Below are 21238 nucleotides of genomic sequence, written 5' to 3' on the forward strand. Positions count from 1 at the left end.
TCCTGGCTTATGTCTCAGTTTCTTCATCTGCAAAATGGGGTTGGTAGTACTCTCTATCACGCAGGGCTGTTGTGAAGATAAAATGAGACAGCACTTAGCCCAGTGTCAGGTAGGAGGGAAATGCTTGCAAAGGAAGGTTGTCAGCCTTCACGGGTCTGCCCATAAAGCCTCTCCTGACCTCCCAGCTCCCACCTCCAAGGAAAGAGGCCTCCAGGCACTCTGCCAGAGGTGAGTCCAGGAGGGTCTATTCCATGGGTCTGCCCCTTACTCAGTCTGGAAGTGGTACAGGGAGGTCCTGAGCCTGAGTGCAATTCTGGCTGACCCCCCCCCCCATACACACACCTGTTTCCCTTGCCTTCCACTCCCCATTGCACACCCTCTGATTATATATATATGGTGTGATCTACCAATCCATGTCTCAGGCTGTTTTAAAAATACCTAGCAATGCGTTGGGAGTGTTTTTAAATGTTTGCATAAATGGCGCCAGGCAATAAACCTCATTCTTCTTCTGCTCATCACATGTGAGGCTCTCTGACCTTCCACGAACTGTCCCATTGTGGTTATTCATCCATTCCCTGGGGAGGTGATAGTGGTGGGGAGAGTCACCTATGACCTCCCTCTTCCTCCTCCACAACATCCTTGTGGACGCCTCAAAGAATTTGTTTGGGGTACTTAATTTCACCCGTTGCCTGCTTGACTTCCAGAACCACTGCCCCAGTTTTAAGGGTGTGGGCACGTTTTCTTGGAGGTCTTTCCTGGCCATATGGGTGCCTAAGCCTCTCCAGGGCTCAATGTCCCTAAATGAACATAGGCACCGCGGTCCTGACCCACACAGCGTTGTGAGGGTGACTGCAAAGAGCACTTAGCACAGTGCCTGTGCCTGCTGTCCCGGCTGTCATCCCACCCCCCAGGACTGGCCAGTCGATGGTGCGTCTGCCCCAGAGGAGCAGCAATCAGAGCAGAAACGGCTCTGTGGGTCCTCGCATCCAAGGGCCTCAGAGTATGCAGGCAAACTGCAGCCCAGAGAGAGTAAGGAGTTTGGGCAAAGTCACATGGCTCGTGGCAGCTGACTCTGGCTGTCCTTGGTCCCTGAACCAGCACAGCTGCAGAATGAAGTCCGGCTTGACTCCAAAGGCCAGGTGTTGTGCCAGGTGTCTGCCACTTCCTGGCTAGCACTTGCCTTCAGGGCCCGTCAGTTTCCCCATCTGTAAAATGAGGGCGGGAATAATGCTTCTGCTACCAGCGATCAGACGGAGAGCCGGTGCCACTCCCCCGGGGCCGGTCAACCCGCAGTCGCGGCCCGTGATCCGCCCCCCAGCAGGCGTGTGCGGGCGGCGCCAGGGCACCCCCCCCCCCCCGCGCCCGCGGGCTGGCACACCTGGGGGGCGGGGCGCCGCGGCCCGGGGACCTCATTGGCTGCGGCGGCGGGGGACGCAGCGTGGGGCGGGGCGGGGGCGCGTGGGGCGGGGCCGGGTTCCCGCCCGAGCCTTCCATCGGGGCCGCACTTCAGCTCCCTCCTCCAGCGCGGACTGCCCGGGCCGGCCTCACCGCCGTGCGCTGCTTCGAGGACGAGGGCAGCTGGAGCCTGTCCTTCTCGGGCGCCGGCTTCCTGGGGCTCTACCATGTGGGCGTGACCCGCTGCCTCAGCGAGCGCGCCCCGCACCTCCTCCGGGGCGCCCGCCGCTTCTACGGCTCCTCGGCCGGGGCGCTCAACGCCGTCTGCCTCCCTCGTCGCGGGCAAGTCCGTCGGTGCGTGGGGGCCGGCGCGGGCTGGGGGAGGGGGGGCGTGGGGGGCACGCGGGCTCCACGCCGGAGGGAGGGCGCGGAGAGGGGCGTGGAGCCCGCGTGCCCCCCACGCCCCATGGGCATGATCCCAGGGGACCCTCATGAGAACCCTGAGGAGTATGGTTACTCTCGTTTCGCAGAGGACTGATCGGAGCTGGGGAGGCTGTTTCCAAGATCAGAGGGTGGACAGAGCATTTGAACGTAGGGCTGGGACAGATATTCTGAGCTGGAGAAGGGAAGACGGTCCACTCCCATGGTACCCGGGAGGGAGGCCAAGTCTTTTGGACGGATGTGGGCAGGCCCCCTGGGTGACTGAGGACCCTCTCCTCTCCCCATGCGCACAGATTTCTGCTGCTCCCGTCTCCGGGGCATGGTCAAGCAGGTGGAGCAGCTGAGCCTGGGCATCTTCCACCCCGCCTTCGCACCCATTGAGCACATTAGGCAGCAGTTGCAGGACAGCCTGCCTTCCAACATTCATATCCTGGCCTCCCAGAAGCTGGGCATCTCGCTGACCCGATGGCCCGATGGCCACAACATCATAGTCACCAACTTCACAACCCGCGATGAAGTCATCCAGGTGAGCATGTGGTGGCAGGTGAGTGGGCTCCATCTCTATGGTGACTTCCAGGTGCTTCCCAGAGGCAGACACTCCTTTCAGGGAGGTGGGGGGTGTCACTTGAGGCTTGGGTTTGTTTATAAATGAGAGAGTAGCGGTACAGAGGGGCCAGAAGGTGAGGACGGAGACTCCCATCTTGCTTTGGGAAGGCCCCTCGGCTGGACACAGAAGGGAATGGCTGGGGAGGGGGCAAAGTCCAGCTTCTGTACTCAGGGCCCCTGCTTTTCCAGAGAGGCGCCTGCCCACAGTGGATTAGGAAACAATCCAGGATTGTTATAAAACAGGAGGTCGTGACAGAGAGCCACACGGTCAGGGAGGGAGGCCAGTGACAGGCTCTGGGAGTGGTCAGGTGGACCAAGTAGGGATTAGGTCCCTGGGAGGGCTCAGGCAGGTAGGGAGACAGGGAGGGAGGCCCGGAGCTCTGCTCCCGTTCTTATCAGGGTCTGTGCCTTCCACTCAGACTGGGGTCCGTGATGCAGAATCTGCTTCATCTTGCTGACCCCAGCACCCAGCGTGGGGACTATCTCTGGGTCTGTGATGATCGGGATTCTCAGTGTGTGCAGGAGAGGAGCCAGTCCCTTGGCGCGAGCTGATGTCCATGGGCTCTCGAGGAAGCCAGTTAGGGACCCTAAAGGTTATCCCAGCATCTTTGCCTGTATGGCACATAGCACAGGGCCTGGCACATAAGAGGTGCTCAGTAAACATTAGCTGCTGTCACCATTATCATTAATCTGTGGGAATGAGGCTCCCGCTTGCATCTCCAACTGGTTAGAGCCAGGATGAGTGCTGCATCTCCCAGAGAGGTTTGGAGGGATATTTCCAAGTAGACTGCAAGTCAAGGTTCTATGCTCCATGAGTTTGGTAAGCCCTAGGTCAGTGGTTCTCAACCAGGGGTGATTTTTTCCCCCTAGGGACATTTGACAACATTGGAGGCATTTTTGGTTGTCACAATTCTGTGTGTGTGTGTGTGCACAAAGTACTGACACCTAGTGGGTAGAAGCCAAGGATGCTGCTAAGTGTCCCACCATGTACAGGACAGCTGCCTGCCACACCATCCCTCACTTCCAAGACAGGACTCTTGAGCCCCAAATGTTAATATGTTAAGCATCCTTTTCATTGCTGGCCTTGTCAGAGACTACAGGGAAGAGTGGACGGTGTTTTCCAAATGGATAAAGAAATCAGGGTTTCTTTTTTTTTTTTTTAAGATTTTATTTATTTATTTTGTGAGAAAGAGCGTGCACGAGCAAGGCAGGGGAGGGGCAGAGGGAGAAGCAGACTCCCCGCTGAGCAGGGAGCCCGATGCGGGACTCGATCCCAGGACCCTGGGATCATGACCTGAGCCGAAGGCAGACACTTCACTGACTGAGCCACCCAGTCGTCCCGAAGTCAGGGTTTCTTGTTTGAGATGCATCTGGTTGGATCAGTGTCCAGGGAACACACTTTGGGAGGCATACCTAGATTGTTGGTGAAGAATTCCTGCCTGCTGGGTGATGGATAAATGGTACTTGGTGCCTCTGTTTGCCCTTGGGAAGGGGGGGAACACAGCAGCCGTCTCGAGTGAGCAAGGATCCATCAGCAGGAATTGGAGGGCAGGTGTCATGACAGGCCTGCATTCAAGTACCTTCTTAACCTTGAGAATTTGGCTGGGACATGACAACTTCTCTGGGCCTTGTTTCCCTCCCCTGAACACAAGACTAATGGCAACAAACTTCACAGGCAGCTCTGGGGTTAGACACCATGCCCAGAACAGGTTCTGAACACCAGGAGCGTGAATAATGGTGTTTCCGCTGACTTGTTTTCCCAGGCTCTGGTCTGCACCCTATACTTTCCTTTCTACTGTGGGACAATTCCCCCCGAATTCAGAGGGGAGGTAAGTGCACTTTGGGGGTTTGATGACTGAGTCCCTGCCCAGTGTACCTTCTGCTGAAAGACGTGTGGGTGGAGGGAACTGTGCTCCCTGAGCTCCTACTGTGTGCCAGGGCCCTCCCTCTGCTCCTGGGGGGGGGTGGTGCTCAGAGCATCCTGGGGTAGATGGTCCTAGGGGCTCAGGGGCAGCTAGAGGTCACTGGCTGCAGCCCACTTCCGGCTGGTGGCCCCGTGGCAGTGCGGGGAGAGGATAGGGCATCCTGAGCAGGCAGCCCACCTGAATTGCAGCGCTATATCAACGGGGCTCTGAGCAACAACCTGCCCTTTGCAGACTCCTCCTCCACCATCACTGTGTCCCCTTTCCACGGGACAGTGGACATCTGCCCCCAAAGCACCTCGGCCAGCATGCATGAGCTGAATGCCTTCAATGCCAGTTTCCAGATCTCCAAGAAGAACTTTTTCCTGGGGTTCGTCGCCCTCATACCCCCCAGCCCTGAGGTAGGTCTGGCCCCAGGGCCCACCTTGAAGGTGTTAGAGGCTTGGCCATGATCCAGGGTCCTGTGAGTCAGACTGTGTCCCCACACCCTCCCCCCACCTCAGGGTAGTTAGGACACATGTTCTGAGTCTTACAGCCATGTTCTTGAACCCACAACATGGGGCTCAAGTTGTGTCCTTACTATTCTTCCCCTGCCTGGATGAATGTTGAGTTAGGACTGGCCCCACATCAAGGCATGCTAGCACCAACCCCGCTGAGCTGGGGTGTGAGCCAGGCCTCTGCTGGTATTCCTCAGGGTCAGGCTCTGTGAGAAGGTGCTAGTACCCTCTGTTTCTCAAGGGAGGACACCAAGGCTCAGAGAGGTTAAGCAACTTGTTCAAAGTCACACAGCCTGGAAGCAGCAAAGCCAGACTTCAAATCCTCAGCTAGCCTAGACCCATGCTCTCAACCACTGCCCTAGACTGTGGCCAAATTTACCATCCCCATGGAGGCGAGGCATAAGGACAGACAAAAAGGGACCACAGACCTAGATTTCTTGTTTTATTCCCTTGGTATTTCTGGAAAATGGGTAATTTGACAACAAATAGTTTATCACCATAACCTGCTCCTCTACCCCAACCATGTCCTGGCCCTCCCCTATTCCTTCATTCATTCCATGGTTCTGTAGTGTTTTGTTTTTTTACTTTAAGTAAATGCTATGCCACACATGGGGCTCAAACTCATGACCCCAAGATCAAGAATCCCCTGCTCTACCAACTGAACCAGCTAGGCACCTCAGTTCTGTAGTGTTTTATAATTTATGAAACAAGATCATGTTCATTTACTCTGATCTTCCCTATACCTGTGTGGTAGATGGAAAATCTCAGCCCCATCTTAGAGACTAGGAAGCTGAGGCTCTCAAGGTGGAGCGGCCATCCTGAGGCCACACAGCAAGGGAAGGCAGAGCTGCCTTCTGGACCCCTAAAGGGGGAAAGGCACCTGCCTCCGATTGAGACAGGTGGGTGTGGGCCCCCAATTTCCTCTGCTATCTCAGGCTGGTTCTGGAAATAAACATCAAAGGGCGAAGGCAACCACCATGCATTGACCCACAGGAACCAGGCAGTGTCCCGGGTGTCCTGGGCCAGGCCTATTTATCCCACTTTCCAGAGGAGAGAACTGAGACCAGAGAGCGGAGTGGCTGGAGCAAGAGCGGCCACCAAGGAGTCTTAGAGGGGGGAGCTCGTCCTGCCTGCAGTCCCTGGCCCTCCCCGCCCCGCACTGGGGTCCTTGAGCCCATGGAGGGGGTTCTTGGGGAGTGCGGGCTGGGCGGGGATTGCTTCCAGGGGAAGACAAGTCTCTGGACTGTGACCACAGCTCGAGGGGCAAGTCCAGGCCTTCCCCATCCTACTCGGACCTGTTTTGGCAGGTCGTAGCGGACAGCTGCAGACAAGGCTACCTGGATGCCCTCAGGTTCCTGGAGAGACGTGGTAGGTGGTAGCCCCCGTAGTCGCTGGGCATCCAAGTAGATCCTGCTTTCCAGGTGTCTGTGCTGGGTTTAGGGACCTCAGCTCACTCGTTCTCTCACTCAGCTTCTGCTCTATGCTTGGCCTCAGCTGGAGGCTGGAGACCTAGAGAGGATCACACGCGCGTCCTGCTCTTGAGCTGCTCTTAGACTGTTGTGGGGGGACCTCTCCCCACGGAGATGGAGGGGATGCTCAGAAGGGGGCACCTGACCCGGCCTGGAGGGTGGGCAAGGAGGGCTTCCTGGAGGCGGCAACAGATAAGCTGGGCTTTGAAGAGTTATGAAGACTATGGAAAGGTTGAAGACAGAAAGGAAGAGGGCATTCCAAGCAGAGGGAGAGCGAGAGCAAAGGAACAGAGGCGAGCACCTTCGGGGCACGTGACTCAGTATGGCCTCAGGAGTGTGCGTGTGCGTGTGTGTGTGCATGTGCATGCGTGTGTGTGTGTGTGCGTGTGTGTGCATGTGTGTGTGTGTTCATCGGACAGTGGGTGGGCTACAGAGGTCTTCTCAGCTGGAGAGTCTGGATGTCATCCAATGCTCTTCACATGGTAGAGCTGAAATTTGAACCCAGGCCATCTGGCTCCAGACCCATGTAGTTTACCCCAAACATACAGCAGCAGGAAGAATTTGCTGAGCACTTAATACGTGCCCAGATCTGGGCTTGAGCTTTAGGTGTTTGTCTTGTTTAAGTCTCAGAACAACCACATGAAGCAGATTTTCATTTTCTCCTTCCTCAAAGAGGGAAACTGAGGCACAGGGCAGTTAGATCACCTAGTGAACAGGTGTTGACATCAGGGTTTGAACCTTGGACTGCGTCTTCAGGGTCCGGGCTCCCATGAGCCACTAGAAAGTGCACAGGAGATGGGGAGCAGAGAAGGGTCTGGGGAGAGCAGGAAGAGGTCATTCAGGAGGAGCCGTGGGTACATCCTGCAGCAAGCAGGTCCCCAGAACTGGGTTTGGGGATCGAGGGGGATGGGTGGCATGGAGAGCCAGGGGCTGTCACCATCACCAGGGGGCTCTGGACGTGCTGACCCATCATATCCCTCCTCTCCACTGACCCAGGACTTACCAAGGAACCAGTGCTTTGGATGCTGGTGTCGAGGGAGCCCCCAGCCCCAGCTGATGGGAGCCAGGATGCCGGTCATGACAGAGGCCAGAAGAGGGGCCTGTCTCTCAACTGGGCGGTGCCCAGTGTGCTGGTCAAGGATGTGCCTGACTTTGAGCAGCTCTCACCAGAGATGGAGGCCGGTACTGCCTTTTCTTTCATGCACTTGCTCACCTACCCCCTGCACACAGGGGCCTGGGGGGGGGGCGTGCAGAGACCCTGCCCTGCAGGTGCTCAGGGGCTGGAAGAGGATAGGACTCCTTTATTGAGCACCTACTGAGTGCCAAGTGTGGTCCTAGGGCCTTTCTACCTGTTGTGGCAATCACTCCGCACCACAACCATGGGCCTACGTGTTTTCCTTATCCCATTTCACTGACGATGCAACTGAAGCTCGGAGAGGCAGATGGGAGATTCAAACACAAATCTGTGCCTCAGAAAGCCAGGTCTCTGCCCACGGCCCAGGGAAGGGCAGGAAGTACATAGGGACGTGAGAGAGGCACACACAGAAGGTTCTGGACTCTCCACGTGGACATGGACTCATTTCATCTTCCCACCAGTACTCTGAGGATGGCACTGGATTGTCCCCATTATATGGATGAGGAAACCATAGCACTGAGAGGTTAAGTGACTTGTCCAAAGTCACACAGCTAACAAATAGCCCAAGCAGGAGTTCCACTCTGAGCCATTTGGTCTGCTCTCCTGCTTAGTGACCCCAAAGTCACAACTGCAGCAGCAGAAGGGTCCGGGCGTATGTCATGGTGATGGGGATGTGGGTTTGAACAGCATCTTAAGTGAGACCGGAGAGGAGGAGTCGGCCAGGCAGAAGGTGCAGCGTTTGCAAATGTCCTGGGTTTGATGGGGGCAGTGTCGTGGTTGAGGGCCAGGGTGGCAGAGGCTGGGAGGGTCAGGCAGGTGGCTTTGAAAGCGGCAGGAGAGGGATGGGGAGCCACTGGGAGGGGCGGCCTACTAGGGGCAACCCCTCCTTTTCAGGGTTCACTACTGCTCTGAAGGGTAGGTCCGGCGTTTACCGCACCTAGCTGGGAGGGGACGGGCTGGGCAGGGGGAGGGGGGAAGCCTGGGAGGAGAGCTGATGGTGGTTGAGGTTAGAGCAAGGACAGTGTGGGTGGGCGAAGGGGACAAGGAGGGTGCCTCTTTCTGTGCCGGAGACCATACAGGGCCTGCAAAAATGGGCCTGGATCTGTGGCGAGCCCCTGAGGGCCAAGCTTGGAGCTTGGGAGCTGAGGCTGCGTCCCTGCGGCCACATGGCAGCACCAGAGAACCGTCTCCTTGATGGGCCACCACCGCCAGCATGCCCCGGGACTGGGAGTTAGTTATCGGACCGGCCCTTACAGACCTCCCTTAATCCTGGCCCACCTGCCTGGGAGCCGGGTACTGCCAGGAGCCCCACTTTTCGAAGGAGCGAACGTAGGCTCAGGGAAGGGGAGGGACTCAGCCTGGGACCCATGGCAGGGGAACGAGGAGCGGGTCTTCGTGCTGTGTTGTCTGTGAACCCTCCGAGTGGCTGTCTCTCCACAGCACTAGCCAGAGTCAAGGTTGGAGGCCGAGCCACGGTCTGAAGATGAGGATTTGGGCTCTGGCTCTGCCCTGGCCAGGATGCCAGTCCTTGGTACCCTGGGCATTTCAGGGGAAGGGGGCTCGGGAAGGGGTTGTTGTCCTTCCTGCAGCTGCTACTGTTAATAACCCTGATGTGTTGCTGTCATCAAGGGAGGTACGGGGGGCCCACGTGGCCCGTCCTGGGAGGGGGTGCAACAGACTTTGCAGAGCGGCGGGAGACATGGAAAGAGCTCGGGGAGCCTGAGTCCTTGGGTCTGTCTTGGGGACCCTGCCATTTCCTGGCCTGGTCTTTAGGCAAGTCACTTCCCTACTCTGAACCTCAGTCTCCTCATCTGTGAAAGGGGCACACCCTTCCGGTTTGGGGACAATAAGGAGAGAGCACAAGCTGAGTGCCCAGACCTCCGCTGGCTCAAACTGGGGGCTTGATCAATGCTGTCTCTTTCTCTGCAGATAGGGGTGGGGGAGTGGGCATAGTTTGTGGACTGTGTGAGGTGGGAAGGGGTTCAGGCCACCTGCCCTAAGGGTAATGGTGAGGGGCTGGCTGGAGGGGTGGGTGGTCATGCCCCAGCTTCTCTCGTAGCACTGAAGAAAGCATGTGTGCGGGACCCTAGCACCTGGGCACGCTTCTGCCGGTCGGGCCTTGGGCGGGCACTGACCTACTTGTTGCTGCCCTACACACTACCCTTCGAGTACGTTTACTTCCGGAGCAGAAGGTGAGGCTCAGCCGGGGGTCCTGGGAAGGGCCTGGCTTGCCATCAGGGCTGTGGTGGAGACCAGTGCCCAGGGCAGGAGGGGCAGCCAGCCCGCTGGGTGGGCAGAGCCTGGCTGGCCTCCCTGGGCTGCTTGGTGCTGGTTGCACAACCCAGAGGAGTGTCGGGGGGTCTCCTCTGCAGGATGGGACTGGTGGGGAGATGATGCAGCAGCTGTGACCGATGGATCGGAAACGGGCCTCCTGGTCAATGCTCTGGCCCCTCACCTGTCTCTAGGACCTTTGGCCCTTTGCTCTACCTGTTAGAGCCTCAGAGGAAATGTGCTGTTTCTGGAGAAATAACTCTGGGGGCTGGTCTGGTTCTGATTAGCTGTGTGGCCTGGGCTGGGTCTCTTGACCTCTCTGGGCCTCAGCTTCCTTTTCTATAAAACAAGGCCCTTCCAGGGCTGACTGGTTGTGGTTAAGCCCTCACTAACCATTCTAACTTTGCTGATTAATGAATCACTCGGCACTGTTTGTTCATTCATTCCACCAATAGTTATATTGAGGGCCTACCCAGGGGCCAAGCCTTGGCTGGGGATAGGGAGGCAGCCCTGACTCAGACCCAGGCCCTGGCCTTGTGGAACTCACAGCCCACAAACCATCACACACTCACCTGTGCAATCACATCTCTGCCTAGAGATACCCAGCGAGGTCTATAACTGGCTGTGATTCCTTTTTTCTTTTTTTTCTTTCTTTTTTTTTTTTTTTAAAAGATTTTATTTATTTATTTGAGAGAGAGAGAATGAGAGAGAGAGAACACATGAGAGGGGATAGGGTCAGAGGACGAAGCAGACCCCCCGCCGAGCAGGGAGCCCGATGCGGGACTCAATCCCGGGACTCCAGGTTCATGACCTGAGCTGAAGGCAGTCGCTTAACCAACTGAGCCACCCAGGCGCCCCTGGCTGTGATTCCTAAAAGAGGTCTACATTGGCTGTGAACTGAGATAGCTCGCCCTAGGGGCTATCTGGTCAGGGAAGGCTGCCTAAAGAAGGTAACTTTTGAGTTATAATCTGAAGAATGGGTAGGAGTCCACCAGGCAAAGAGGAAGGGAAAAGCATTCCAGAGGGATGGAATGGCATGTGCAAAGGTCCTGGGGCAGAAGGCAGAGGAAATAAGATGGTGAGGCAGTGTGGCAGTGGCTGGTGGGGGCTAGACAGGCAGGGCTCTATAGCCACATGAGGAGCGTGGTCTTTGTCCCAACAGTGGTGGGAAGGCAGCAAAGGGTTTCAGTAGAGAAGTGTCATAGGGAGAGCTGTGTTTTTTAAAAATTTTTTATTCCCAAAAGGTCTATGACAGTGAGTCACAGGTCTCTCTGTTTTGCTCCACGCTGAGTTAATGACTGGATCAGCCCTGCTGCTGTAATTGCCAGTGGCCCAAAGCCAGGAGAGAGCTTTCTGCTAACTCAGATTCTCCTCATGCTGAGCTGTTAGATTGAAACTGCAGGTTGACGTCAAAAAGGATAAGGGCAAAGTCTGGACTTTTCAGCTAAAAAAAAAAAAGTCCATATATGAGCACTGATGGAGAAACCTGTTCAGACCATAGGAAAATTCAGACTTAGCTTTTTTTTTTGGTAACCTACATGCTCAACATGTAGGTTGTAATAATAGAGACAGACAGTCCAGAACAAGGGAGGTGATGGTCTAGCTTATGTTTTTGCTTCTCATACTCCACCCTGTGGCCTGTCTGCCTGGCTGAGGTCCTGGCTGAGAGGCTCTGCTGAAGGCAGAACACTGAGGGGAGGCCCTGCTGTGTCCAGTGAGTCTGAGATGGTGCCCAGCCAGGCCCTGTCTCTGCCGTAATTGGATGACCTGGTCCTCTGCTGACCCAACAGGACCCAGGTGTGGAGCCACAGGAGGGTTTTGAGCAAGAAAGGGCTGTGATCGGATGTATATTTCAGGCATGTCACCGGCTGCTCAGGGGAGAGTGGATGGAGGGCTGTGGAGTAAGGAGGGCAGGTCTGGGGAAGGGAAGGAGGGACAGAGAGAGGGAGGAGGTTAGGAACTGCAGGCAAGCTGATGGTCCCCTTTTGGCTGGCGAGGAAGCTGAAGCTCAGAGAGGTTCCCTGACCTGCCCGGGTCACATAGCTGATGAGCAGGGGAGCTGGGCCCAGAGCCCTGCCCTTCCCTGCCGTGGGCTTCACGCTTGTGCCCCGTGGAGTTATAACCAGCTCTGCGGTGGGCGCTTCTCACCTCTATTCCACTTCCTTTAGGCCTGGTGCCTCAGGTCCTCCAGTGCAGGGACCCCTGGCTCTGCTCTGGGCCCATGGGGAAGGTGGGCTTGGCCGGGCCACATGCTCAGGCTTAGTGAAGCGTTTGCCGCCCCTTCCTCCAGGTTGGTGGCATGGCTGCCTGATCTGCCAGCCGACTTGTGGTGGATGCGGGGCGTGCTACAGGGCTTGGCCCTCGAGATCTACTCCAGGTCAAAGGACCAGCTCCTCCGACTGGTCAGGTGAGGCGAGGGGACGAGCCTGGGGCAGAGCAGGTGTGGTTTCCCTGGGGGAGCAAGGCACCACTGTTTTTCTAGACCCTGGGCAGGCCGTCCACACCATCTGTGTCCTTCTCTCCCCATGTACATACCCATGTAGTCTCTGGCATAGCTTTGGTCACTGCTGTGGGCCAGACCCGTGCTGGGCCTGGATGCCGGAGCTGGCCTCTCACACAGGTCAGGCTGCAGGACCAGCTCCCAGAGGACGTGTGCATCTCCCTGCTCGGCCAGATCCCCATCAGCCCTTCCAACAGCCTTCCAGAGGTCCCTCCCTGTGCTCTGTGGGGTCTGGGTTGGGGCTGCCTATCTCTCCTTCACCTGGCTAGAGACCCTGGCGTCCTTCCAAGCCACTTGATGGCCATCCCTGGAACCTTCCCGCCCCTCTCCGTGTGGCCAGAGTAAGGGTCTCAGGGCTTTCCTCCTGGCAGTATCCGGGAGAAGAGTGACCCAGGGCTCACCGAATGCGAGGGCTGCCCCCACAGGGCTTCACCCTGCCCTTTGCCCGTCCCTGGGCTCTAAAACCTTGCACTCACTGGCTTCTCCTTCTTCCGCAGCCTGCCCATTACCAGCCCCCTCCGGCCTGGGGCAGCTCTTCTTGTGAACCTGGCCAAGGAGCCCAGACCTCCCCATCAGGCCTGAGGGGCACAAAGCAGGGCCAGCCCAGTGACTGGCCTCTCCTGGTCCTTGTCTTAGCCCTCATCCTGTGCCCAGATCTGCCCTCAGTCCTCGAGTCCTGACTACTTCCGGAGCTCAGAGCCCAGTGTGGAGCTGTCTGCTGAGCAGCCTTCCTTTCCCCTCAGACTCTTGTCCCTGACTGTGTGGGCGTGTGGCCCCCAGGAGCCAGAAGAGGCCCCACCAGCCCCTCTGGAGCCCCTATTGCTTGGAGCTAGCTCCTGGGGGCCCAAGGACTTCTTTTTGGGAGAGGCCCAGCCTGTTGGTGTGTCCCTTGGTCGCTGTGTCCAGGTCACCCTGTCATCAGAGGGAAAAAGGAAGGTAGGAGCTGAGACACACATCTTGGTTCTTGAATTTCCATGTAGGGGGACTCGGGGGCAGCATCTGCTGAGAAGCAGGGTTCCAGTGCTTTTGCTGAGATGTTTGCAGAGCACTTTACAGAAGATAGAGAAAGTGTCAGTGATTGGAAGGCAAATGGAAATGATGGGTTGGGGTGTGCCTCCCCTCAGATCCTTTCTCTGACTTCCTTTGTCTGGCACTCGCCCCAGGGTGACCCCCATGGTCTGCCTCATTCCTGCAACCTTGATCTCTGACTTCCTACTGGGTACATCCAGTGGGAGCCCCCAGCAGGAGATGCGAGGGTGGGAGGAGAGAGGGGGATCAAAATCTTCTCAGAATCCCACCCACATGTGTCCCATCGGAGTGTCCAACGGCCCCTGGCTGCCAGCACCATTATTCCTTACTAGTACCTGCACACAGCCCACTCCCAGGCCCCTTTCGTTCTCAGGTAGAGAGGAGACTGGGACACCAGCCCTCCTCTAGCCTCTCCTGGGAGCAGGTCCCTTTCCTGTCCTCAGAGCAGAACCCACACTGTGTCTTGGCCAGGCCCTTAGGAGGCACTCAGCCCGAGCAGGGATGGGGAGGGTGGGGAAATGGAGGCATGCACAAGAGAAAAAGGGAGCAAAGGAATAAATCCGAACAAAAGAGATAATGAGTCATTCATTAGTTCATTCGTTCGTCCATTCATTCATTCATTTGATTTTTGCTTAGTGCGTTGTAGGCTCTGGGGTCACAACAGTGAACAAGGCTTACATTCTGGTGTGGGTTGGGGCGGGGAGCAGATGCTAAACAGCCAACTGGAAACTGAAAATAAGATCATCTGAGGAGCAGCAGTGCTGTGAGGAGAGCAAAAGAGGGTGGACATGATGGCGGTCGGGTGGGGTGGGAGCGACCCTGGATCAGTGGTCCAGGAAGGCCCCTCCTAGAAGATGATGTCGGGGGTTAGGCCTCAGGTGAGAGGCAAAGAGCTGGGGGAAGAGTTTTGCAAGCAGAGGGAACAGCAGGTGCAAAGGCCCTGAGATAGGAATGCAGTCGATGTGTTTAAGAAACAGAAGGTAGCCAGTGTGGCCGGAGCCTTGTGAGCAATGGGGCAGGCGGAGGGCAGGCAGAGGCTGGGTCACAGAGGCCACTGTCACGGTGATCAGGACGTTGGATTTGGGCAGTCATTGGAGGGTTGGGAGCAGGGAAGCAAAAAGGTGAGTGCAGAGTGGGTGAATGGAGCATAGGAGGGCTGGGGTGGGGGTGGGAGGTTGAAAGGGAGAGAAGAGGCAGAGAGAGGGAGGACTTGCAGGAGGGTCCACCTCCCTGCTCATCTCTAGGATCTAGGATCCACTGGGGCTGAGCTCACTTCTGTCCCCTCTTGCTGTCATGAATGAGGCTGTTCTACCTTGAGTCAGGTGATGTCCAAACCCCAAGGATTCTCTCCATCCAGAGCTGGGACGCCCTGTCCCTGTTCCCAGGTGCTGGGTTTGGGATTTCCTCTGCCTATGGAAAGGGGAGGACTGGTCACCTGGGTCTCCAGGTTGAGGTTCTAGATGCTCAGGAGGCCTCTGAGAGTATTCTTTTTCCCCTGTCCTTTGTCCCCTATCAAGGACATGGACCTCTATTCCAGGGGCAAACAGACCTCCCTTTATCACCTCCCCTCTCATTGGTTCTTTGGGACTTGCCCTAGGGCCATCTTTGCCCCCTTTGCTCTATTTTGTGTCTTTGATGGAGAAAGATATTTGGCCACTCCCACCTTCCTCTTCATCATTCTCCTTCTCTGAAGCAGCGTGTCACTAAATGTTTCTAGCTTACTTGGTTGAATATCTCAATTGCTGATAACACTCTGCTCTGAACACTTCTTTTTGGTCTGTGGCTCATGCATCAGGGTCACCTCTTCACAGCTTGTGGGTTGCAGAGATAATTCGCAAACATCGCTCACAGCACTTTACAGTTTATAAGTACTTCCCCGCTTTCTCTTCTCTTGAACTCTTAGACATTTTCTCACACGGCTTTAAAATCTGACTGCCTGTGGCTTTCTCCATTGATCCCAGCTCTGTGCTTCTGGGCCCATGCACCCGCTTGCCTGGGGACAGCCTGGCAGGGATAGAAAGGTGGTGAGCTGGCGCCTCTGAGGCTGCTCTTCTCCACAGTGAATAGCTTGTGCCTTACAACCAGTCATCAGGGACATCCCCAACCCAGACTTGCTGCTCAGTAAAGTACAACCCCTTAACCCTAATTTGTTCAAATCCCTCTAGGAGTATGGAGTCCAGCGCTGCCCCTGATATGATGTGACCAGTACTGGACCTAAATTGCCTTTCACCTCCCACCTCCTGGTCACCACTTCTATGAATGTAGCCTCAGAATGAATGGGCTTAGCCTGGGCAACCCCTGTGGATTTCACTGAGCCACCATTCACCAACAATGCTGTGTTCTTCCTTAAGCCTGGAGGTGGCTCAGCTGACAAAGCAGCCAGCCCAGGAACTGATCCAGGTCAGAGTTCCTGGCTTGTCAACCTACATAGCCACCCAGCACAGAGCCCTGAGGCATTACAGAGGAAAGGAGGGATCTAGGACTCTGAATTGAGGTCGCCCTGGGTCGAAGTCCCATCCCTGCAACTGAGCATTAATGTAACCTAGGGAATTCCCTCACCTCTCAGAGCCTCAGGGTCCCCCTGCATAAAATGGAGATAACAGCACATACCTAATGAAATATTTACTTGAGAAAAGTAAATGCTCCTTGTAGGCTACATCATATGGTAGGAAAGAGGGAGCAAGAAGATGCACTAACTTCATGTCTGCTCTGTGTTAGGCACTGGACTAGAAGGACTACTGGGCCTCCTCTGAGCCTTACACCACCCCTGGGTGAGGGACAGTCCAGAGAAAACTCAGGGGAGCTGTGATGGGGCCCAGAGCTGTGTGATATCAAGGCCCTTTCTAGACCCATGCCATGGTCTCCCATCAGCAGAGCTTAAGTCATGGGTCCACCACCCTTCTCTTTCTCTCGGTGTTCCAGCCAAGCACCTTTCTGGGCCTTGGAGCTCTGGCACAATCCACCTCCCAGGCTGACTGCAAACCCCTGCCCCAGCCTGGTTTTCTGAGTGCCAACTGTCTGCAGGGTGTGTCCTGGTGCCTGAGGCAGATCCCTGCCCCAAGGAGCTCACATGCCTCTGTTTCCATTTCTGTGGAAATAATAGGGAGTCTAACCCTTACATGTACACTCACTTTACACTTTACAAAACCCATCATTTCAATTCTCATAGCAACCCTGGGAGTTTGGTAATATACTCTGCATTTTATGGATGAGGAAACAAAGAGGCAGAAGGGTTATGTTCATTGGTAAGTGGTAGAGATGGAAATGCCCAAGTCTGTGCTCCAGGAAGCAGAGAGATCCCTAGACCATTACAGCTTCATTGTGCACCAGCATCATAGGATGCCAGGCAAGTTCTGTCCTTGATCAATTCCTCATTTCCTATCTTTAAAATCAGGGGTTGGACCAGCTGGTTTCTAAGGGGCCTCCAGCTCTTCTCTGAGCCCATTACATAGACAATTAATATCACTGTATTAGAGATGATTCCAGGAAGGGATTACCCACAATGGAATGGGTTTCTGAACTAGGTCTTGGTGGAAGCCTAGAATTTGGTTTGGTGGAAAGTTATTCCAGGAGGGGATACTGTAGGTGCAAAGGCAGGTTGGAGGTGGCCTATGGTAAGTTAAACCTACAAGGAATCTGAGCTTCAGAGAGGTGAAGTGCCTTGTCCCAGGTCCCACAGCCAGTCAGTGGTGGGGTTAGCATTCAAACCCAGGTCAGGCTGTGGTTCCATTCTGTCTGAACGCTAGGATGCTGGGTGGAAATACTGAGGAGTCTTCTGCAGGGATTCTGATGTAATTGATCTTGATCTAGCCATCTGTCTGGGCAGGAGTGTGGTTGGAGCATGTAGTTCCTGGGCACTGGTGTCCTCAGGGGCCACTATGTGAGTGTGACTACCTGCCTGAGCCAGCAGTCTGTGCCTCAGTCTCGCTTAATGTCATCTGTGCCAAGCAGGCTGGTATGTGCTAAACTGAGGCTGGGATCACGTGATGCTAGTGGGGTGACCTCTGCCCAGCACTAAATTCTGGCTACAGTGGGAATCCCCAGGAAGATACCTCAACCCCTCTGAACTTTGAATCCCACCCTTAAATCCAGTCTTATAAACTAACCAAGTATTTAGTGATGTTAAGGAACATTCATTACTTTTTAGCTGTGTTAATATATTGGGAACGTGTGTTTTGAAGAGTTTTTATCTTTTAGAGATCTGTAGTGAAATATTTATCAACGAAATAATACGTGAGATTTGCTTCAAAATAATCTGGGTGGGGACGGGTGACTGAGAGTTGATGAAACGTGGATTGATAACAGTTGACACTGAGTGATGAGTTCACAGAAGTTCACTTAACCCTTTTCTCTAGTTTTGTATATGTTTGACATTTCCATAATAAACAAGTACTTAACCTTAAAAACTGGATAGCACATGCACATGCAAACGGAAAACATTCATCAAAACAGAACATAAAACAAGCAAAATCAGGGCCATGGAGAGTCGTGGCTATCCTAATCCCAGAACCCAGATCCCAGATTCCAGATCGGGAGGGCTGCAGGATCCGGTGAACTGTGAGCATTCAGCACCTCGGACAGCAACGTCTTTCCTCTGCCTCAGCAGCCTTAGGGCTCTGGGGCAGAGAACTTCTGCATCCACCTTTGTTGGGAGGGGTCTGTTCAGGACAGAAGGCTGTCCAGCCTCTTCCACACTTCTAGAGATGGGGCCTTCACTACCCATGGGGTAGACCAGGCCTTGGTGGACAGTTCGGGCTCCCAAGAAATTTCTGTTTTCTGCTCCTTAAGGATACTTTTGTCAAAAATCAATCGATCATCTATGTGTGTGTCTATTTCTGGGCTTTCTATCCTGTTCCATTTATCTATATGTCTGTCCTTATGCCAATCCCATCCTGTTTTGATTTATAGCCTTAAGATAAATAGCTTTGTAGTAAGTCCTGAAATCAGGTGGTATGAGCCTTCCAACCTCGCTATTCATTTCCAAAATTGTTTTGAGTATTCTTGGGTCTTTGTTTTCCCATATAGACTTTAGAACAAGAGAGCCCATTGGAATTTTGCCTGGGACTGTACAGACTCTGTAGATGAATCTGAGGAGAATGGGCATCTTAACAATGTCGAGACTACCAATCCATGAACAGGGTATATGTCTCCATTTCTTTAGGTTCTCTTTAATTTCTCTCATCAGTGTTTTGTAGCTTCTGTTATACAAATTTTGCACATATTTTCTTAGCTGTATTCCTAAGTCATTTAATATTTTCTGATGTTATTGCAAATGATATTTTTAACATTTCAATTTCTAATTGTTTGTTGATAGTATGTAGAAATGGAATTGATTTTTGCTTTTTGACCTTGTATCCTGTGATCTTGATAAACTCATTAATTCTAGTAGCTTTTTAGGTAGAATCCTCAGGGTTATCTATTTTAAAGGTTTTTCTTCAGAGTTTTATTCTTAAAAAACCTGAACCTATAGAAAAGTTTCAAGTAATACAACTGAAGTAGGTAGAATAACACACTCCTCTCCCCACTGTGTCTGCACCCTAGTCCCCAGAACCTATGAATATGTTATGCTACATGTTAAAGGGGATTAAGGTTGCAGATGGAATCACAGTTGCTGGTTGGCTGACCTTAATATAGATTATCCTGGATTGTTGGGTAGGTCCAATGTAGTTACACGAGTCTTTAAAAGTGGAAGAAGGATGAAAAAGAAGAGTCGATGTCAGGGTACTATAATGTGAGCAAGACTAGACCTACCATTGCTGGCTTTGAAGATGGAGAAAGGGGCCACAAGCCAAGGAGTGCGGTGGCCTCTAGAGGCTAGAAAAGGCAAGACAATGAATCCATCCCCAGAGTCTCCAGAAAGCGCAGCTTTGGGGACTCCTTGATTTTAGCATATGACACCCTTATTAGATGTCTGGCCTACAGAACTATAAGATAATAAACTTTTGTCTTAAGTCACTGAGTTTGTAGTAACCCTTTACAGCAGTAATAGAAAACTAACAAAATAATGAACATATAGCTCACCAACATACACATACACACATATGTGCATGTGCACTTTTTTATTCCTATGTAGTAAGTGTCTTCATTGTATGAGTATATCACAATTTATCCAGTCTATCATTGATGGAAATTTGAGCTGTTTCCTATTTTTTTTTAAAGATTTTGTCAGAGAGAGAAAGAGAGAGAACAAGCAGGGGGAGCGGTTGCCAGAGGGAGAAGCAGGCTCCCCACTGTGCAGGGAGACCGATGTGGGGCTTGATCCCAGGACCCTGGGATCATGACCTGAGCCAAAGGCAGACACTTTAAAACTGAGCCACCCAGGCGTCCGGAGCTGTTTCCTATTTTTGTCTAAAATGTACAAAGTTTTCCTAATTTGGCCTTTCAGCTAGCCCCTGTGTCCTTTTGACTTACCCATCATTTTTTAACACTTTATTTTTTGCCCAACAAGATGCTTTAGACTCATTTTGGTTTTTTTGGGTTTTTTTTTTTGCCCAGCCCTGGAATTGTCCTCCCCCCCCCACCCCCCACCCCCCAAGAGAGTCTGGTTCCTTTTGGTGGGGAAGTATTTAAGAACCAAGATCTGGAGACTGGGTGTGTCTAGTTATTACCGGAATACCAGTACCTAAAGACCTTTTCAGCAAAGATAAATAGGTATTTTAAAAAATAGGAAGTTCATGTCAATACCTCAGATTCCAATTCAAAACCATCTCCCTTGACTTCTCCCGTAGTGAGAGCCCTCATCTGAAACATCAGGACATTCATTCTTTCATTTGCTCATTTTCTCCAGCTTTTGGCGATCTGTCTGTGTCATTACCTAATCGTTAATACCTCGGGTGCTTGGATTGTCCTCTTTCATTTTGGTAAAGACACCCACAAGCCTCCAGAGCCAAGGTTAATTGCTCTTTCCTCCCTCTGTCCACCGTGTACACATGGCCCATGCCTCCCAGCTCATGTGTGTGTGTCTCTATGCAAGTACATCATTCCAGAGCAAGAGAGAGAGGGAGTAGGTCCTGCCCATCTGCTTTACTCAGTATTCTTGCTGGTGTAGTTGTCTCTGTCCATCCTTCCAGCTATAGAACCTAGGTGTAGAGATTATCATTCCTTTTCCACAGTCGAGGACAGCCAGACTCAGAGAATTAGACCTGGACCCCACTGTTTTCATCTTTGTGTTCCCCCAGCCGCAGGCATGTGGTAGGTGCTTAGTACACGTTTCTTGAGTGAATGACTGGATGAGGGGTTATACTAAAATCTCTTTAGAACTCAGTTTTTCTCAAATTGTAGTATGAAAAAGAAGTACCTTATTAAATGCAGATTTGGGGGCGCTATCCCAAGAGAATCTATCCCTTGAGGTCTGGGGTTGGCCCTGGAATCTGCAATTAACACTCCCCCCTTCCGCCCACAGGATATTATGAAGCATGTCATTCATAGCACCATCACCACCTGAGATTATCTTGGTTATTCACAAATGTAAGCTCCAAGAGAGCCGGGCTTTTGCCTGATGTATCTCGCGAACCTGGGCCAGTGCCTGGTACAGATCAGATGGTCGCTAAATATTTGTTAGATGAATCTTTAAGGTCACTTCTCGAGGGAGCGTTTGTGAGTCTGCTCGCTGAATGACGGAAACAGCGGGTTGAGAAAGAACGCGCGATGGCCGGGCATGCGGGCTGCGGGCGGCAAGGAGGAGGTGGGCAGGGGCCAGGCCCACCGCAGGGCGGGTAGCGGCGGCTCCGTGCGGCTCAGGCCCGACCCGGAGGCCCGGCGACGGCACGTCTGCGGAGAGCAGCCGGCGCGCGGCGGGCGGGGCCATGACGTCATACCGCGGAGCGCAGCCGGGGCGGGGCGGGGCCGGGCGGCGCCGTGACGTCACGCCTGCGGAGCGCCGCGCGGCGGCTGGGGCGGCGGGCTTGGGCGCGGGCGCGTGCGGGGCCCGCACGCGCCCGCGCCCAAGCCCGCCGCCCCAGCCGCCGCGCGGC

The 21238-nt window shown here is 53.9% G+C and overlaps 2 protein-coding genes across 2 annotated transcripts in view; both read left to right on the forward strand.

Moving 5' to 3' along the window:
- The first annotated feature begins 924 nt into the window (after positions 1-924).
- Positions 925-12852, forward strand: PNPLA5 (patatin like phospholipase domain containing 5). Its single transcript, XM_034987235.1, is given in 11 exon segments — positions 925-1000; positions 1524-1720; positions 1722-1749; positions 2130-2362; positions 4206-4271; positions 4556-4765; positions 6169-6229; positions 7327-7512; positions 9525-9657; positions 12027-12143; positions 12734-12852. Coding segments are annotated over 11 exon segments (1392 nt in total). The 3' UTR covers positions 12819-12852.
- An 8060-nt stretch (positions 12853-20912) lies between these two features.
- SULT4A1 (sulfotransferase family 4A member 1) overlaps positions 20913-21238 on the forward strand; it is a 31944-nt gene continuing 31618 nt past the window's right edge. Inside the window, exon 1 of the mRNA XM_034987236.1 lies at positions 20913-20949. Within this exon, the coding sequence (XP_034843127.1) occupies positions 20913-20949 (37 nt within the window). The remainder of the gene's footprint in view (positions 20950-21238) is intronic.

Source organism: Mirounga leonina, unplaced genomic scaffold (genome assembly GCF_011800145.1).
Source record: "Mirounga leonina isolate KUSES-001 unplaced genomic scaffold, KU_Mleo_1.0 Mir_418, whole genome shotgun sequence".
Classification (NCBI taxonomy): Eukaryota; Metazoa; Chordata; class Mammalia; order Carnivora; family Phocidae; genus Mirounga; species Mirounga leonina.